At 42.4% G+C, this 16,534-nt stretch overlaps 1 protein-coding gene across 6 annotated transcripts in view; it reads left to right on the top strand.

Moving 5' to 3' along the window:
- Window positions 1–16,534, top strand: part of CDK5RAP1 (CDK5RAP1 mitochondrial tRNA methylthiotransferase) — an 85,278-nt gene that overhangs the window by 7,394 nt on the left and 61,350 nt on the right. For all 6 annotated transcript variants that reach the window (XR_012519338.1, XR_012519339.1, XM_074406408.1 and 3 more), the window contains exons 5-8: window positions 1,333–1,433; window positions 4,088–4,298; window positions 5,964–6,084; window positions 10,688–10,918. Coding sequence is in view for 4 of the 6 variants with exons in the window: in XM_074406408.1 (XP_074262509.1) it covers window positions 1,333–1,433; window positions 4,088–4,298; window positions 5,964–6,084; window positions 10,688–10,918 (664 nt within the window). In the remaining 2 variants the exon portion in view is untranslated. The remainder of the gene's footprint in view (window positions 1–1,332; window positions 1,434–4,087; window positions 4,299–5,963; window positions 6,085–10,687; window positions 10,919–16,534) is intronic.

The following is a 16,534-nucleotide window of genomic DNA, read 5'->3' as shown; positions in this document are numbered from 1 at the left end:
GAGAGAGTTCTGAATAGAGATGTATGACATCCATTGAGGTGAACATACCTTCTTTCTCACTTTGTTTCTGTATTCAAGACATGCTAATGTTAATGTTTTCATAATCGGCTATACCATCAATTAATTCATCAGATATTTTTCTTCTGTAAGCCTCTGCCGCTTGACACTGAACTCTGTGCTTTGGGTGATTCAGAAATGAACCCTTTTTCCATGGCCTGGCTTTAAGGAGCTTAGTTAGATGAACAAATAGCTCCAACATCAGGCAGAAAATATTATTTTAAAAAATCAGACAATGAGGCTGGGTGCAGTGGGTCACACCTATAATCCCAGCACTCTGGGAGGCTGAGGTAGGAGGATCACTTGAGTCCAGGAGTTCAAGGTTGCAGTGAGCCATTCAAGACCAGCCTGGGCAACAGAGTGAGACCCTGCATCTACAAAGAAAAATAAAAGAGAAATTGCTGGCCAGGTGCGGTGGCTCAGGCTTGTAATCTCAGCACTTTGTGAGGCCGAGGCAGGCAGATCACTAGGTCAGGAGTTCGAGACCAGCCTGGCCAACATGGTGAAACTCTGTCTCTACCAAAAATACAAAAATTAGCTGGGCATGGTGGCAGTCGCCTGTAATCCCAGCTACTCAGGAGGCTGAGGCAGGAGAATTGCTTGAACCAGGGAGTTGGAGGTTGCAGTGAGCTGAGATCGCGCCACTGCACTCCAGCCTGGTGACAGAGAGTGAGACTCCATCTCAAAAAAAAAAAAAAAAAAGAAAGAAATTACTAAGTACAGGAAAAAGTCTAGTTAAAGTAGAAGGGCATTAGGATCTGGAATCATTAAAAAAAAAAAGTTGAAGGACAGCTAAAGAGAGGACAAACTCTCCCCCAGAGGAGAGTTGGGGGAGGCTTTTTGAGGTAGATTGTTTCTGAGCTTGGCTTAAAGGCTTGTCCGGATTTGAAGATGTGCAGGAAGGGTGCTATTCTAGAAAAGGTGAATTATAGCAAGTGTTGCTTCTTCAGGTGGCCCCTACCTACCTTCCCTAAGTCCAAACGGTAGATATATGTTTAAGGCAGGGCTGGCCAATACACATCTAAGGCAAGGCTGTTCCATTGGGGCTTTCCTGGGCCACATTGGAAGAAGAATTGTCTTGCCCCACATGTAAGGTACTTAGACTAATGGTAGCTGATGAGCTAAAAAAAGAAGAAAATCTCATAAACATCTCAGGTTGGAAAAGCTTGATTTAAAGGGCTGAAGGTGGTTGTTATTTTCTTCCCATTGTCCTACTCTCTTAGATTGCTCTGTGGTTTATTTTTGGTACAGTTTTGCCTCTTCTCATCTCTGTAGGGAGAAGGCTGAGCAGACCATCTGGAACCGTTTACATCAGCTTAAAGTCTTGAAGACAAGGCGGCTCCGCTCCCGGGTTCCTCTGAGGATTGGGATTCTAGGTATCTGGTAATTTGCAGATTTTGTCAGTTTTGAAACTTGGACTTTATGTGGCTTTATTTGCTAGTGTTTCCGTTAGAGGCTAGATTCCCAGTGTCTGAAGAAATCTTATATACCCCATACAATTCTTGTACTTAATGCCAGAGGCTACAGGATTAAATGAGATAAAGTTCATGAAAGGGCTTTCCATAGTTCCTTAAAGTAATAGGTGCTCAGAAAGTGGGATATCCTATCTAGAGTCTAATGCAGCTTATGGTAGCACAGAGTTATGGATAGAGTTGGAGTCTGAAGGGCCAGCATGAATTTCTTTTTTATTGAGATGGAGTTTCACTCCTTTTGCCCAGGCTGGAGTGCAATGGTGTGATCTGGGCTCAGCACAACCTCCGCCTCCCAGGTTCAAGCGATTCTCCTGCCTCAGCCTCCCCAGTAGCTGGGATTCCAGGCATGCACACCACACCTGGCTAATTTTGTATTTTTAGTAGAGAGGGGGTTTCTCCATGCTGGTCAGGTTAGTCTCGAACTCCCGACCTCAAGTGATCCATCCACCTTGGTCCTCCCAAAGTGCTGGGATTACAGGCGCGAGCCACTGCTCTCGGCTTGACAGTATGAATTTCTAATGTGGGCACCTTTCATCCTGACTCCTGAAGCAAGCCCAAGTGATGATTTAGGTCTGCCTCACCAATATGGTAGCCACTAGCCACATGTGGTTATTTAAATTCACCTATAATTAAATAAAATTTAAAATTCGCTTCTTTAGTCCCATTAGCCACGTTTCAACTGCTCAATTGCCACATGACTAAGGGCTACCAGTTGGGATAGGACAGTTATTTTCCCATTCAGCACACTCTCATCCTTTTTTTTTTTGAAACAGGGTCTCGAGCTGTTGTGCAGACTGGAGTGCAGTGGCACAATCATGGCACAGTGCAGCCCAGCCTCCCACTCCTGGGCTCAAGTGGTCCTCTCACCTTAGCCTCCTGCGTAGTGAGGTCTACAGGTGTACACCACCACAGTTAGCTAATTTTTTGACCTTTTGTAGAAACAGGGTCTCACTGAGTTGCCCAGGCTGCTCTTGAACTTACAGGGCTGAAGTGTGATTCCTTGCCTCAGTCTCCCAGAGTGCTGGGATTATAGGTGTGAGCCACTGCACCAGGCCTATCGTTTTATTAGAAAGTTAGGTTGCGCAGTTCTGATCTAGATGACTGAGAGACATATTTCAAAAATAAATAGTTGGTACCCTCTTCTATCTCAGAATTTAGTTAATATATTTAACCTTGTGGAAAACAGACTGTTTCCATTGTGGAATAGTTAAATTAATCTTTCATATTCAGTTATCAGATCCGTGTAGTAACTGATGCAGGAGGATGGAAGGGTTAGTTGAAATGTTCTGTTCCATTTCAGTTTCTTCATTATAGAAGCCTCTGGGTGTATATCTACTAAGAATTTCAGAAATCCCAAGAGTAATTAAAAACAATTGGCCGGGTGTGGTGGCTCATGCCTGTAATCCCAGCACTTTGGGAGGCCAAGGTGGGTGGATCACAAAGTCAAGAGATTGAGAGCATCCTGGCCAACATGGTGAAACCCTGTCTCTGCTAAAAATACAAAAATTAGCTGGGCCTGATGGCACACACATGTAGTCCCAGCTACTCGGGAGGCTAGTCAGGAGAATCTCTTGAACCCGGGAGGCAGAGGTTGAAATGAGCCGAGATTGTGCCACTGCACCCAGTCTGGCAACAGAAGGAGACTCCATCTCAAAAAAAAAATTGTAGTAAAATATATTTGAAATTCCCATTTTAATCCTTTTTAATTGTATATTTCTATGGAACTAAGTATATTCACATTATTCTGCACCCATCACCACCGTCCATCTTCAGGACTTTTTTCTCTTCCCAAACTGAGATTACGTATCCATTGAACATTCACTTACCATGCCTCCTCCCTCAACCCCTGGCAATCATCATTCTACTTTCTGTTTATGAATTTGACTACTCTAGATAACTCATGTAAGTCGGACCATACACTGTTGTCTTTTTTGTAACTGGCTTGTTTGGCTTATCATAATGTCCTCAAGGTTCATGAGGTCACGTATTGTAGCCTGTGTCAGAATTTCCTTTATTTCTTTTTTTTTTTTTTTTGGGACAAGGTTTCAGTCTGTTGCCCAGGCTGGAGTGCAGTGGTGTGATCATGGCTCACTGTAGCCTCAACCTCCCAGGCTCAAGCAATCCTCCTGCCTCAGCCTCCTGAGTAGCTGGGACTGCAGGCACGTGCCACCAGTCCTGACTGATTTTTTTCATTTTTTGTAGAGACAGAGTCTCACTATGTTGCCACGGCTGATCTTGAACTCCTGGGCTCAAGTGATCCTCTCTCCTTGGCCTCCCAAAGTGCTGGGATTATAGGTGTGAACTACTGTGCCTGGCCAGTGGTTTAATTTTTTCTGGGTGTTTAATTGAGTTGCTCTGGAACCCTTTCCTGTGGTTTTCTTATAAAGTAAGATACAGGCTCCAGTGCTATGGGATTGTTTAAATTTGAACATTGATACTACATTCTTAGAGAAGTTTTCTGTGCCCTGGTCTTTAATTCCAGATAGGCATGATGTGTGATAAGCCATTAAATACCAGATGAATTTGGGAAAAGGTACTTGTTTCTTTTTCCCTTCCAGGCTGCATGGCTGAGAGGTTGAAGGAGGAGATCCTCAACAGGGAGAAAATGGTAGATGTTTTGGCTGGACCTGATGCGTATCGGGACCTTCCCCGATTGCTGGCTGTTGCTGAGTCGGGCCAGCAAGCCGCCAACGTGCTGCTCTCTCTGGACGAGACCTATGCTGATGTCATGCCAGTCCAGACAAGCCCCAGTGCCACATCTGCCTTTGTGTGAGTCACTGCCCAAGAGAAGGGGAATAAGCTTCTTTCTTTCACACTTTTATTTATTTATTTTTGAGACAGGATCTCACTGTGTCTGTTGCCCAGGCTGGAGTGCAGTGGCATGATCAGTGCTCACTGCAGCCTTGAACTCCTGGGCTCTTGCTTTAGTTCCCCGAGTAGCTGGGACTACAGGTGTGCACCACCACACCTGGCTAATTTTTTTTGAATTTTTACAGAGATAGGGTCTTACTATAGTGCCCAGGTTGGTCTCAAACTCCTGAGCTCAGGTGATCCTCCTGCCTCAGCCTTCCAAAATCCTGGGATTATAGGGGTGAGCCAGTGCACCTGGCCATGGCATTAAATTTTCTATAACAGAGGTTGCCGAATAGCTTATCATCTCTTTTTGTAAATAAAGTTTTATTGGAATACAAGCATGCCCATTTATTTACAAATCGCCTCTGGCTGCTTTTGCCACTAAAGCAAGGTTACATAGTTGTGACAGTGACTATATAGCTTGCAAAGTCTCAAATATTATCTTCTTTTTTTTTTACAGAAAAGTTTGTCAACCTCTGTTTATTTTAATGGCTATCTAATATTTGGTTGGAATACTTAGTAAAAATAATAGCTAACATTTGTTATATAATTCTTCAGTGACCATCTTTGATGCCTATCCGTAATTATTTCCTTAAGATAGATTGAGGCTTTCACATGCAAGATGTGATTTAACTTAGATACCTAGCAGTTGGATCAGGAATGTGTGAGAAATGTAGAACCCTGTGTTTTTGTTTTTTTTTTCTTGAGAAGGAGTCTTGCTCTGTTGCCCAGGCTGGAGTGCAATGGCATGATCTCGGCTCACTGCAACCTCTGCTTCCTGGGTTCAAGTGATTCTCCTGGCCTCAGCCTCTCGAGTAGCTGGGATTACAGGTGTGCGCCACCATGCCTGGCTAATTTTTTATATTTCTAATAGAATGGGATTTCACCAGGCTGGTCTCAAACTTCTGAACTCAGGTGATCCACCCACCTTGGCCTTCCAAAGTGCTGGGACTGCAGGTGTGAGCCATTGTGCCCAGTCAGAACCCTGTGTTTTAAATCCAGGGTCTCCTTGCCCTATATGCACACATATACACACACTTTTTAATATTTAATTTTTTCTGCTCTAGATGTAAAAAGTCCAGTTAATATACTCATAAAAACAGTAGATACAAACATATTCAGGCTGTCTGGAAAAAAGAATTGAAAAGCAGTAGAAAGTCCAGGTGTGGTAAATGTGTACTCTAGCCCCTCAGCGCTGTGCTTCCTCAGGCTAGCTACTCTCACCAGTTACGCTTTAGTTGATACTCTGAGATTAGATTCAATTTTTAAAGATTAAAAAGGTCAGCCGGGTGTAATGGCTTACGCCTGTAAACCTAGCACTTTGGGAGGCTGAGGTGGGTGGATCGGCTGAGGTCAGGAGTTCAAGACTAGCCTGGCCAACATGGCAAAACCCCATCTTAAAAAAAAAAAAAAGATTAAAAAGGTCTACTTTAGTGCTTAGATCTTGGATTGGTCCAGTGTGAGCAGTGTGGCAAATTGATTCAGAGCCAAAGAATAATGCTATGGGAGTTGAGGCCTGCTCGTTGGGTAATACCAGCACACTATTCTACTGTTACTATGTTCTGGTACTTTCTTTCCCAGGTCGATCATGCGAGGTTGTGACAACATGTGTACCTACTGCATTGTTCCTTTCACACGGGGCCGGGAGAGGAGTCGGCCTGTTGCCTCCATTCTAGAGGAAGTGAGGAAGCTTTCTGAGCAGGTGAAGGGTTCTCCAGGCTTTCTTGCTGAAAGCATGTTTGGGGGAGGATGAGGATAATCTTTGTCGTTTTGGAGCCTGCGCTGCCTCTAACTTGACCCTGCCTGACCAGAAAGAAATACCTGGGTATACATCATGGCGAAATCCCATCTCTACTAAAAATAAAAAAATTAGACGGGCATGGTGGCACTTGCCTGTAGTCCCAGCTACTCAGGAGGCGGAGGCAGGAGAATCGTTTGAACCCAAGAGTCGGAGGTTGCAGTGAGCTGAGATCATGACACTGCACTCCAGCCTGGCGATAGACTGAGACTCGTCTCAAAAAAAAAAAAGAAAACATATTTCCTTTTCTTTTTTTTTTTTTTTTTTAAGACGGGGTTTCACCATGTTGGTCACTCTGGTCTTGAACTCCCGACCTCAGGTGATCCGCCTGCCTTAGCGTCCAAAGTGCTTGGATTACAGGCGTGAGCCACCACACCCGGCCTAGAAAACATATTTCAAAGTAGAGCATGGCATGGCATTTCACCCTTAGGTATGCATCTCTAAAAAATAAGAATATTCTGTGTGGTTTTTTTTTTTTTTTTAAATTTTTGTTATTTATTACTAATAAATGGAGTTTTGCTTTTTTGCCCAGGCTGGAGAGCAATGGCATGATCTCGCCTCAGTGCAACCTCTGCCTGCTGGATTCAAGCGATTCTCCTGTCTCAGTCTTCCAAGTATCTGGGATTACAGGCATGCGCCACCACACCCAGCTAATTTTGTATTTTTAGTGGTTACAGGGTTTCACCAGGTTGGCCAGCTGGTCTTGAACTCTTGACCTCGGGCGATCTGCCCGCCTTGGGCTTCCAAAGTGCTGGGATTACAGGCATGAGCCACTGTTCCTGACCTATTTATTTATTTATTTCTGAGACAGAGTCTTGTTCTGTTGTCCAGGCTGGAGTGTAGTCTTGGCTCACTGCAACCTCTGTCCCTTGGACTCAGACGATCATCCTGCCTCAGCGTCCCAAGTAGCTGCGATTTAAGGTGCACACCACTATGCGCTGCTAAAAAATAGTTTTATTTATTTTATTAATTTATTTGAGACTGAGTTTTGCTGTTTTTGCCTAGGCCGGAGTGTAGTGGCATGATCTCAGCTCACTGCAACCTCTATCTTCTGGGTTCAGGTGATTCTACTGTCCTGAGTAACTGGGATCACAGGCATGTGCCACCACACTCAGCTAATTTTTGTATTTTTAGTAGAGACGGGGTTTCACCATGTTGGCCAGGTGGGTCTTGAACTCATGACCTCAGGTGATCCACCTGTCTCGGCCTCCCAAAGTGCTAGGATTACAGGCATGAGCCACCATGCCCAGCTAAGAATATTTTTAATACCATTAGTTTTTCCAGTAAGATTAACAAAAATTGCTAAATACTGTCTCATTTCAGTCCATCCTTATTTAGAGTTCCCCAATCGTTCCTGAAATATTTCTGTATTTGGTTTGTATGTCTTTTTATATATATATGTGTATTTTACTTAGTTTTATATTCTACTTTTTAATGAATAAATTTTTTGTTTTGGAATGACATTATCTTCACAGGAAAATTGCAAAGAGAGTTTCTTTGGGTATTACCATCTTTCTTTGGTACATTTTTTTGGCACTGTAATCACAGCACTTTGGGAGGCCAAGGCAGGAGGGTGCCTTGAGCCTTGGAATTCAGGAGCAGCCTGGGCAACTCAGGGAGATGCTGTCTCTATTACCAACAGACAAACAAAACAAAAACTGAGAGATTAATGTTGGTATGTTACTATTAACTCTCTTCAGACTTCATTTGGATTTTGCTAGTTTCTCCATTAATGCCTTATGTCATCTTTGGGATCCAATCCAAATTGGATCCACATTGCATTTAGTGTATTCTGCTTTTTAGATTAACAATCTATCATGACTTGTGCAAATAAATAGTCCTTATGGAGACTGGAGTAATAACAACTAAATGCATCGCATAGTCCTCAGTTGGGATTCTGATCAGGGAAAAAATATTATAAGAAACATTATTTGGGCTGAGTGTGGTGGCTCATTGTAATCCTAGCACTTTGGGAGGCCGAGATGGGTGGATTGCCTGAGCTCAGGAGTTTGAGACTAGCTGGAGCAATGTGGCGAAACCCGTGTCTACTGAAAAATACAAAAAATTAGCATGGTGTGGTGACATAGGCCTATAGTCTCAGCTACTTGGGAGGCTAAGGCAGGAGAATCGCTTGAACCTGGGAGGTGGAGGTTGCAGTGAGCCAAGATTGCACTACTGCACTCCAGCTTGGGCGACACAGTGAGACTGTGTTTCAAAAACAAAACAAAACAAAACAAAAAACATTATTTGAACTATTGGTAACATTTGATTAATGGAAAGTAGATTAGATAATAGTATTGTGAGGCGGGGCGTGGTGGCTCATGCCTGTAATCCAAGCACTTTGGAGGCCAAGGCGGGCAGATCACCTGAGGTTGGGGGTTTAAGACTAGCCTGACCAACATCGTGAAACCCCGTCTTTAAAAAAAAAAAAAAAAGATAATAGTATTGTGTCAATATTTCTGATTTTGATAATTGTCTTGAAGTTATATACCTGAAATTATATAGGAGAATGTCCTTATTTTTAGGAAATATATACTAAAGTATTTTGAAGTAAAAGAGTATGTTATCTGTGATTTTTTTTCTCAGAAGGCTTAAACAAATGAAGCGTATATGTGTTGAGAGAGAGTGTATATCAGTGTGCGAATGTGAATGATAAACAAATAGGGCATGGTGTTAACATTTGATGAATTTGGGCAAAGAGTATGTGGGAATCCATTTAATATTGCAGTTTGTCTGTAAATTGAAGTTATGTCAAAATAAAGTTACAAAACAAGTCTTTTTTTAGCAACCATTATTTTATTTGCGAAATTTTATAGCATTTTCTTTTATTTTTTTGAGACGGAGTCTCACTTTGTTGCCCAGGCTGGAGTACAGCAGGCTGGAGTACAGTGGCACGATCTTGGCTCATTGCAACCTCTGTCTCCCAGGTTCAAGTGATTCTCCCCGCTCAGCCTCCGTAGTAGCTGGGATTACAGGCATGTGTCACCATGCCCAGCTAATTTTTTGTATCCTTAGTAGAGAAGGAGTTTCACTATGTTGGCCAGGCTGGTCTTACGCCAAACTCCTGACTTTGTGATCTGCCTGCCTCGGCCTCCCAAAGTTCTGGGATTACAGGCAAGGGCCACCGCACCTGGCCCATAATATAACATTTCAAACAGACAAATGGAAAGACTAGTATAATAGAAAAATATGATTGTTAACATTTTGTCATATTTTACACCTATCTCCACGCACCCATAAATACATGTTTTCTGAACCATTTGAAGTAATTTGTAGACATCAGGACACTTGCGCCTAGATACTTCAGTATGCATCTCCTAAGAGTAACAATTTTTCTCTTCATAACCATGATATTATCACATGTATAAAAATCAATACTTATCTAGGCTAGGTACTTTGGGAGGCTGAGGTGGAAGGATTGCTTGAGTTTAGGAGTTTAAAATCAGTCTGTGAAACATGGTGAAATCCCATCTCTACAAAAGAAAAAAAAAGTAGTCACAGCTACTTGGGAGGCTGAGGCAGTAGGATTGCTTAAGCCTGGGAGGTCAAGGCTGCAGTGAGCTATGATCGTGGCACTGCACTCCAGCCTGGGCAACAGAGGGGGAGACCCTGTCTCAAGAAGAAGAAGAAGAAGAAAAAAAAAAATCTAAAGCAGCTCTTTCGTTTTTTGTTGTTGTTTGCTTTAAATGATGCATTAACTTTTTGAAGAGATCGGACATAGTCTGGCTTTGTCTGATTTTTTCCTTATGTTGTCATTTAATATATCTCCCTGAATTCTGGTAACTAGAAGTTAGGTGTAAGAGCTTGATTAGTTTAGGTTAAATATTTTTGGTGAGAATACTTTATATAGTCACTGTGTATAATATTCAGCTGACAGATCTATTGTAAATGAACCATTATTGTTGATTATTTTGTTTGTTTCCAGTATTTTTCTATTCCAAATCATGTTCTGAATACTAATTTTTACATAAGGCTTTATTCTGAAGTTTAATTCTTTGGTAAGATGTCTAAGCTTGAAATTACTGGGTTATAGATACAACAAATTTATAGGTAACTCTTGGTAAGTTCAGCTAATTTTTTTTTCTTTTGTTTAAAACAAAAGATATGTTAATTTCAGCTAATTTTTTTTTTTTTTTTTTTTTTTTTGGAGATGGAGTCTTGCTCTGTCACCAGGCTGGAGTGCAATGGCGCGATCTCTGCTCACTGCAACCTTCACCTCCCGGGTTCAAGTGATTCTCCCGCCTCATCCTCCCGAGTAGCTGGGACTACACGCATGCGCCACCACGCCCAGCTAATTTTTTTGTGCTTTTAGTAGAGACAGGGTTTCACCATGTTGGCCAGGGTGGTCTCGATCTCTTTACCTCGTGATTTGCCTGGGTTGGCCTCCTAAAGTGCTGGGATTACAGGCATAAGCCACTGGGCCTGGCCTTGGCTAATTTTTAATTAGTGTTTTTTTAATGAAGCTACCCAAAAGTTTTAAAATTCCAATATATTTTTCCATTTTTAGGGGCTGAAAGAAGTGACGCTTCTTGGTCAGAATGTTAATAGTTTTCGGGACAATTCAGAGATTCAGTTCAACAATGCAGCGTCTACCAACCTCAGCCGTGGCTTTACCACCAACTATAAAACCAAGCAAGGAGGACTTCGTTTTGCCCATCTTCTGGATCAGGTCTCCAGAGTGGATCCTGAAATGAGAATCCGTTTCACTTCTCCCCACCCCAAGGATTTTCCTGATGAGGTGAGTGTCAGGTTAGCTGTGACAAACTGGTATTAGTATCTTTGAGCATGCCAAAGGCTGGACCTAGCAGGGAGGCAGCAGAGACCTGGTGTCCTGCTCAGGGATCCTGTCGGGATTGCTGCATCACCCTCTGGATCTGCTGGTCCTTTGAAGATTTAAAGTCCATCAGTGGCTGGGCATGGGGGTTCACACCTATAATCTCAACACTTTGGGAGGCTGAGGCAAGTGGATTGCTTGAGCTTAGGAGTTGGAGGCCAGCCTGGGCAACATGGTGAAACACCGTCTGTACTGAAAATACAAACAATTAACTGGGTGTGCTGGCATATGACTGTAGTTCCAGTTACTTGAGAGACTGAGGTAGGAAAATCACCTGAGCCCAGGAAGTTGAGGCTGCAATGAGCCAAGATTGCACCATTGCACTCCAGCCTGGGTGATAGAACGATGCCCTGTCTCAAAAAAAAAGAGTCTGCCAAGGTAGGCGATAGGTCTGATATTCCACGGGAGGTTGAACCACCTGCAGGACCATGAGGGCTATACAGAGAGAGTTTGTTACAAAGTGGGCAACTGAGTGGTAATAATGGTGGTGGGGCAGTAATGGTGGTGTTGGGGTGGACAGGAAGGAGGTGATGTGGTGCTCTGAGAAACAGCCCAGACTTTAGCCTCAGCCAGACCTGGGTTCACATCTCAGTTTTTCTATTGTTTTACCAGCAAGTGTGTGATGTTTTCAGCTTTTCATCTTTATCTGTAAAGCGGTGTTAATAAGGGGTTAACACTCCTGCTCTGGGTTGGTGTGAAGTAGATACATAGACATACCTTTATTGTACTCTGCAGATATTATGGAGTTATTTTTAACAAATGGAAGGTTTGTGGCAACTCTGAATAAGTCTGCCAGCACTATTTTTTCAACAGCATGTGCTTACTTCATGTCTCTGTGTCACTTTTTGGTAATTCTCACAATATTTCAAACTTCATTATTATTATTACTATTTTTTTTGAGATGGAGTCTCGCTCTGTTGCCCAGGCTGGAGTACAGTAGCGTGATCTTGGCTAACCACAACCTCCGACTCCCAGGTTCAAGCGATTCTCCTCCGTCAGCCTCCTGAGTAGCTGGGATTACAGGTATGCGCCACCACACCCAGCTAATTTTTGTATTTTTAGTAGAGATGGGGTTTCACCATGTTGGTCAGAACTGGTCTCGAACCCCTGACCTTGTAACCCACCTGCCTCAGCCTCCCAAAGTGCTGGGATTACAGGCGTGATCCACCACACCTGGCCCAAACTTTCATTATTATTATGTCTGTTACGGTGATCTGTGATCAGTGATCTTTAATGTTACTCTTTTTTTTATTTTGAGATGGAATTTCACTCTTGGTTCCCAGGCTGGAGTACAATGGCACAGTCTCGGCTCACCACAACCTCTGTCTCCCAGGTTCAAACAATTCTCCTGTCTCAGCCTCCCGAGTAGCTGGGATTACAGGCATGTACCACCATGCCTGGTTAATTTTGTATTTTTAGTAGAGATGGTGTTTCACCATGTTGGTCAGGCTGTTCTTGACCTTTCTATCTCAGGTGATCTGCTCCCTGAGCCTCCCAAAGTGCTGGGATTACAGGCCTAAGCCACCGTGCTGGCCTAATGTTACTCTTAAAATTGTTTCGGGACACCGTGAGTCACGCCCACATCAGAGAGTGACTTTAATTTATAAATGATGTGTGTGTTCTGACTGCTCCACCAATGGTGGTTTCCCTGTCTCTTTTTCTCTCCCTGTTCCCTGAGGCAGCAATATTGAAATTGGGCCGTTTAACTATAGTGGCCTCTAAAGTGCTCAAGTGAAGGGAAGAGTCACACAGCTCTCACTTGAAATAAAAAACCAGAACTCTTTAAGCTTACTGAGGAAATCATATTGAAAGCTGAGCTAGGTTGAAAGCTAGGCCTCTTATGCCAGCCAGCCCAGTTGTAAATGCAAAGGAAAAGTTCATGAAGGAAATTAAAAATGCTACTCCACTGAAAACATGAATGATAAGAAAACAAAGCAGTCTTTTTGGCTGGGTGTGGTGGCTCACAGGCCGGGCACAGTGGATCATGCCTGTAATCCCAGCACTTTGGGAGGCCAGGATGGGTGTATCACCTGAGGTCAGGAGTTCTAGACCAGCCTGGCCAACATGGTGAAACACTGCCTCTACTAAAAATACAAAAATTAGCCAGGCGTGGTGGTGCACACCTGTAATCCTAGCTACCTGGGAGGCTGAGGCAGGAGAATTGCTCGAACCCGAAAGGCAGAGGTTGGACTGAGCTGAGATTGTGCCACTGCGTTCCAACCTGGGCAATGGAGTGAGACTGCCTCAAAAAAAAAAAAAAAAAAAAAAGAAAGAAAGAAAAACAGTTAAGCCCTGCCTTTTTGCTGATACGGAGAAAGCTTAGTGATCTGGAGAGAAGATCAAGGAAGCCACAATACTGTGTAAGCCAAAGCCTAATCCAGTACAAGTCCTTAGCTCTCTTCAGTTCTCTGAAGGCCAAAAGAGGTGAGGAAGCTGAAGAAGAAATGTTTGAAGCTAACAGAGGTTGACTTACAAGGTTTGTGGAAAGAAACCATCTCTCTAACATCAAAGTACAAGGCAAAGCCATAGTGCTGATACAGAAGCTACAAAAAGTTATCCAGAAGGTCTAGCTAAGATCTTTGATGAAGGTGGTTATACTAAACAAGAGGCTTTCAGTGTAAATGAACAGTCTTCTATGGGAAGAAGATGCCATCTGGGACTTTCATAGCCAGAGAAGAGAAATCAGTGCCATTCTTCAAAGCTTCAAAGGATAGGTTGACTCTCTCTTTTTTGTTTTCTTTTAAAAAAATCAGAGGTGGGGTCCGGCTGTGTTGCCCAGGATGGTCTTGAACACCTTACCTCAAGCAGTTCTCCCACCTAGGCCTCCCAAAGTGCTGGGATTACAGGCATGAACCACTGTGCCCAGCCAGACTCCTGTTAGGGGTCAAGGCAGCTGGTGACTTTAAGTTGAAGCCAGTGCTCATTTGCCATTTTTTTGTGTGAGAAAAAATTAACAGTAGAATTGTTATATAATCCAGTAATTCTACTTCTTAGTATATATCAGAAGAATTAAAAGCAGGAATTCAAATATGTACCACCATGTTAATAGCAGCATTATTCACAATAGCTAAGATACAGAATCAATGTGAGTGTCTATCAACAAATAAATGGATAAACATAATGTGGCATATACATATAAAACCAATGACTTAGTCTCTCAGACCACAGTGCAATCACATTAGAACTCAGGATTAAGGAAAAAAAAAAAAAAGAAAACCAATGACTTAAAGAAACCAGTGACTAAATTCTTAGGTTTACAGGGTAGTCGGTAAGAGAAGAAACAATATGTTGAGATGCCTGAACTCAAACTCTGCCCCAAAGAGTAAGAAAACAGTAACAAAAATTATTGAGTTTATAGATAGCAGAAAAGATACAACCTGGTTAGACACTGAAACTCGATATCTGCTTGTGAGATCAAGAAAAAACTGGGCCAGGTGAAGTGGCTCACACTTATAATTGAAGCACTTTGGGAGGCTGAGGCAAGAGGATTGCTTGAGCTCGGGAGTTTGAGTCCAGCCTGGGCAACATAGTGAGACCCTGTCTGTACCAAACATTAAAACTTAGCTGGGCATGGTAGCATATACCTGTGGTCTCAGCTGCTTGAGAGGCTGAGATGAGAGCATTGCTTGAACCCAGAAGGATGAAGCTGCAGTAAAGCTGTGATCACACCACTCTACTCCAGCCTAGGCTGCAGAGCAATACCCCATCTCAAAATAAAATAAAAGAAAAGAAAAGAAAGAAAAGAAAAATTGGAAAGAAAGGAAAGAAAAAAAGAAAAAAACCAGCTATAATCAGTTGAAACAAAGATGGCCAACTGGAGTTTGAGCGGAATGAACTTGCTGATATCCCAGCCTGAATTTCCATTGCATGTTTTATGCTGACTCACCCCAAATTTGCACATGTGATCCATGAGTTAGCATGAAGAGATAACTGCTCATGCCCAAAGACTTTCCTTTTTTATTTTTATTTATTTATTTATTTATTTGTAAGACGGAGTTTACCATGTTGGTCAGGCTGGTCTTGAACTCCCGACCTCAGGTGATCTGCCCGCTTTGGCCTCCAAAGTGCTTGGATTACAGGCATGAGCCACCATGCCTGGCCAACTTTCCAAATCTCTCTTTTCTTCCACTAATCACCTACTAACCCCAACATCCATCCAATAAACCTTTTCCAGTGGAAATGTTGCCTTAAAAACAACATGGGGAGACAGATTTAAACTTGATATTCTCATCTCCCCATGAGTCTACTTGCAACAAAAAGTATTTTTTCAAAAACTTGATGGCTTCTAGCACATCAGACAGGGAGCCCCCTTTAACTTCATAACACATATAATGGAATATTATTCAGCCTTAAAAAGGAATGCAATTTTGACACATGCTACAACATGAATGAACCCTAAATAAATTATCTTGAGTGGAATAACCCAATTACAAAAAGAAAAATGCTGAATGATTCGACCTGTTTGAGGTACCTGTTATGAAGCAAAAGATACTTTGCTGCCCAATGAGCTAAAAGTCAATACTGTGGCTGGGTTTTTGAGGAAAAGTCAAAAGATTTTTATTGCAAGTCAGCTATCAAGGAGACAGGAGTCCAGCTCAAATCTGTCTTCCCCATACTGGCCCCAAGCCAGTAACTTTATTAGAAAAGATTTAGTGAGCAGATTCAGGGATTAGCAGGTGATTGGTAGAAGGAAAAGAAAGTCTAGAAAGTAATCAGGCATGCATAGTTTATTTATTACACTTTTAAGTTCTGGGGTACATGTGCAGATCATGCAGGTTTGTTACGTAGGTATACTCATGCCATGGTGGTGGTTTGCTGCATCCATGCCCTGTCATCTACATTAGGTATTTCTCCTAATGCTATCCCTCCGTAATCCCCCACCCCCTGCTATTCCTCCCCAGTCCCCCTCTCCCTCATTCACCATTTTGAAAATCCCAGCGCCCTTAAGAATGATGCTGAATCTCTGCCTGTACTCTATAAATAAAGGAACAAAGGCTAGATAGCACACCTGTTTACAGCCTGGTTTACTGAATATTTAATTTGTTAATTTGTTAATTTTTAATTTTTGTAGAGATGGTATCTCCCTGTGTTGCTTAGGCTGGTCTCAAACTCTTGGGCTCAAGTGTTTCTTCTACCTCAATCTCCCAAAGTGCTGACATTACAGGCATAAGCCATTGTGCTTGGCCGGTTTACTGAATATTTTAAGCTTGCTGTTGAGACCTACTGCTTAGAAAAAAAGGTTCATTTCGACTGTTCATTAACAATGCACCTTGTCATCCCAGGGCTCTGATAGAGATGTACAAGGAGATTAGTGTTGTTTTTATGCCTGCTAACACAATATCCATTTTGCAGCCCATGGATCAAGGAGTAATTTCAACTTTCAAGCCCTATTATTTTAATTTTTAGTTTATATAAGATCAGTTTTTATTATTTAAGAAATATATTTCATAAAGCTATAGTTGTCATAGATAATCTGGGCAGAGTAAATAGAAAACATTCTGGAAAGAATTCATCACTCTA

The sequence above is a fragment of the Saimiri boliviensis genome, chromosome 9 (assembly GCF_048565385.1).
Source record: "Saimiri boliviensis isolate mSaiBol1 chromosome 9, mSaiBol1.pri, whole genome shotgun sequence".
Classification (NCBI taxonomy): Eukaryota; Metazoa; Chordata; class Mammalia; order Primates; family Cebidae; genus Saimiri; species Saimiri boliviensis.
The sequence above is the reverse complement of the archived record's forward strand: the minus strand, read 5'-3'. Positions and strand labels throughout refer to the sequence as shown.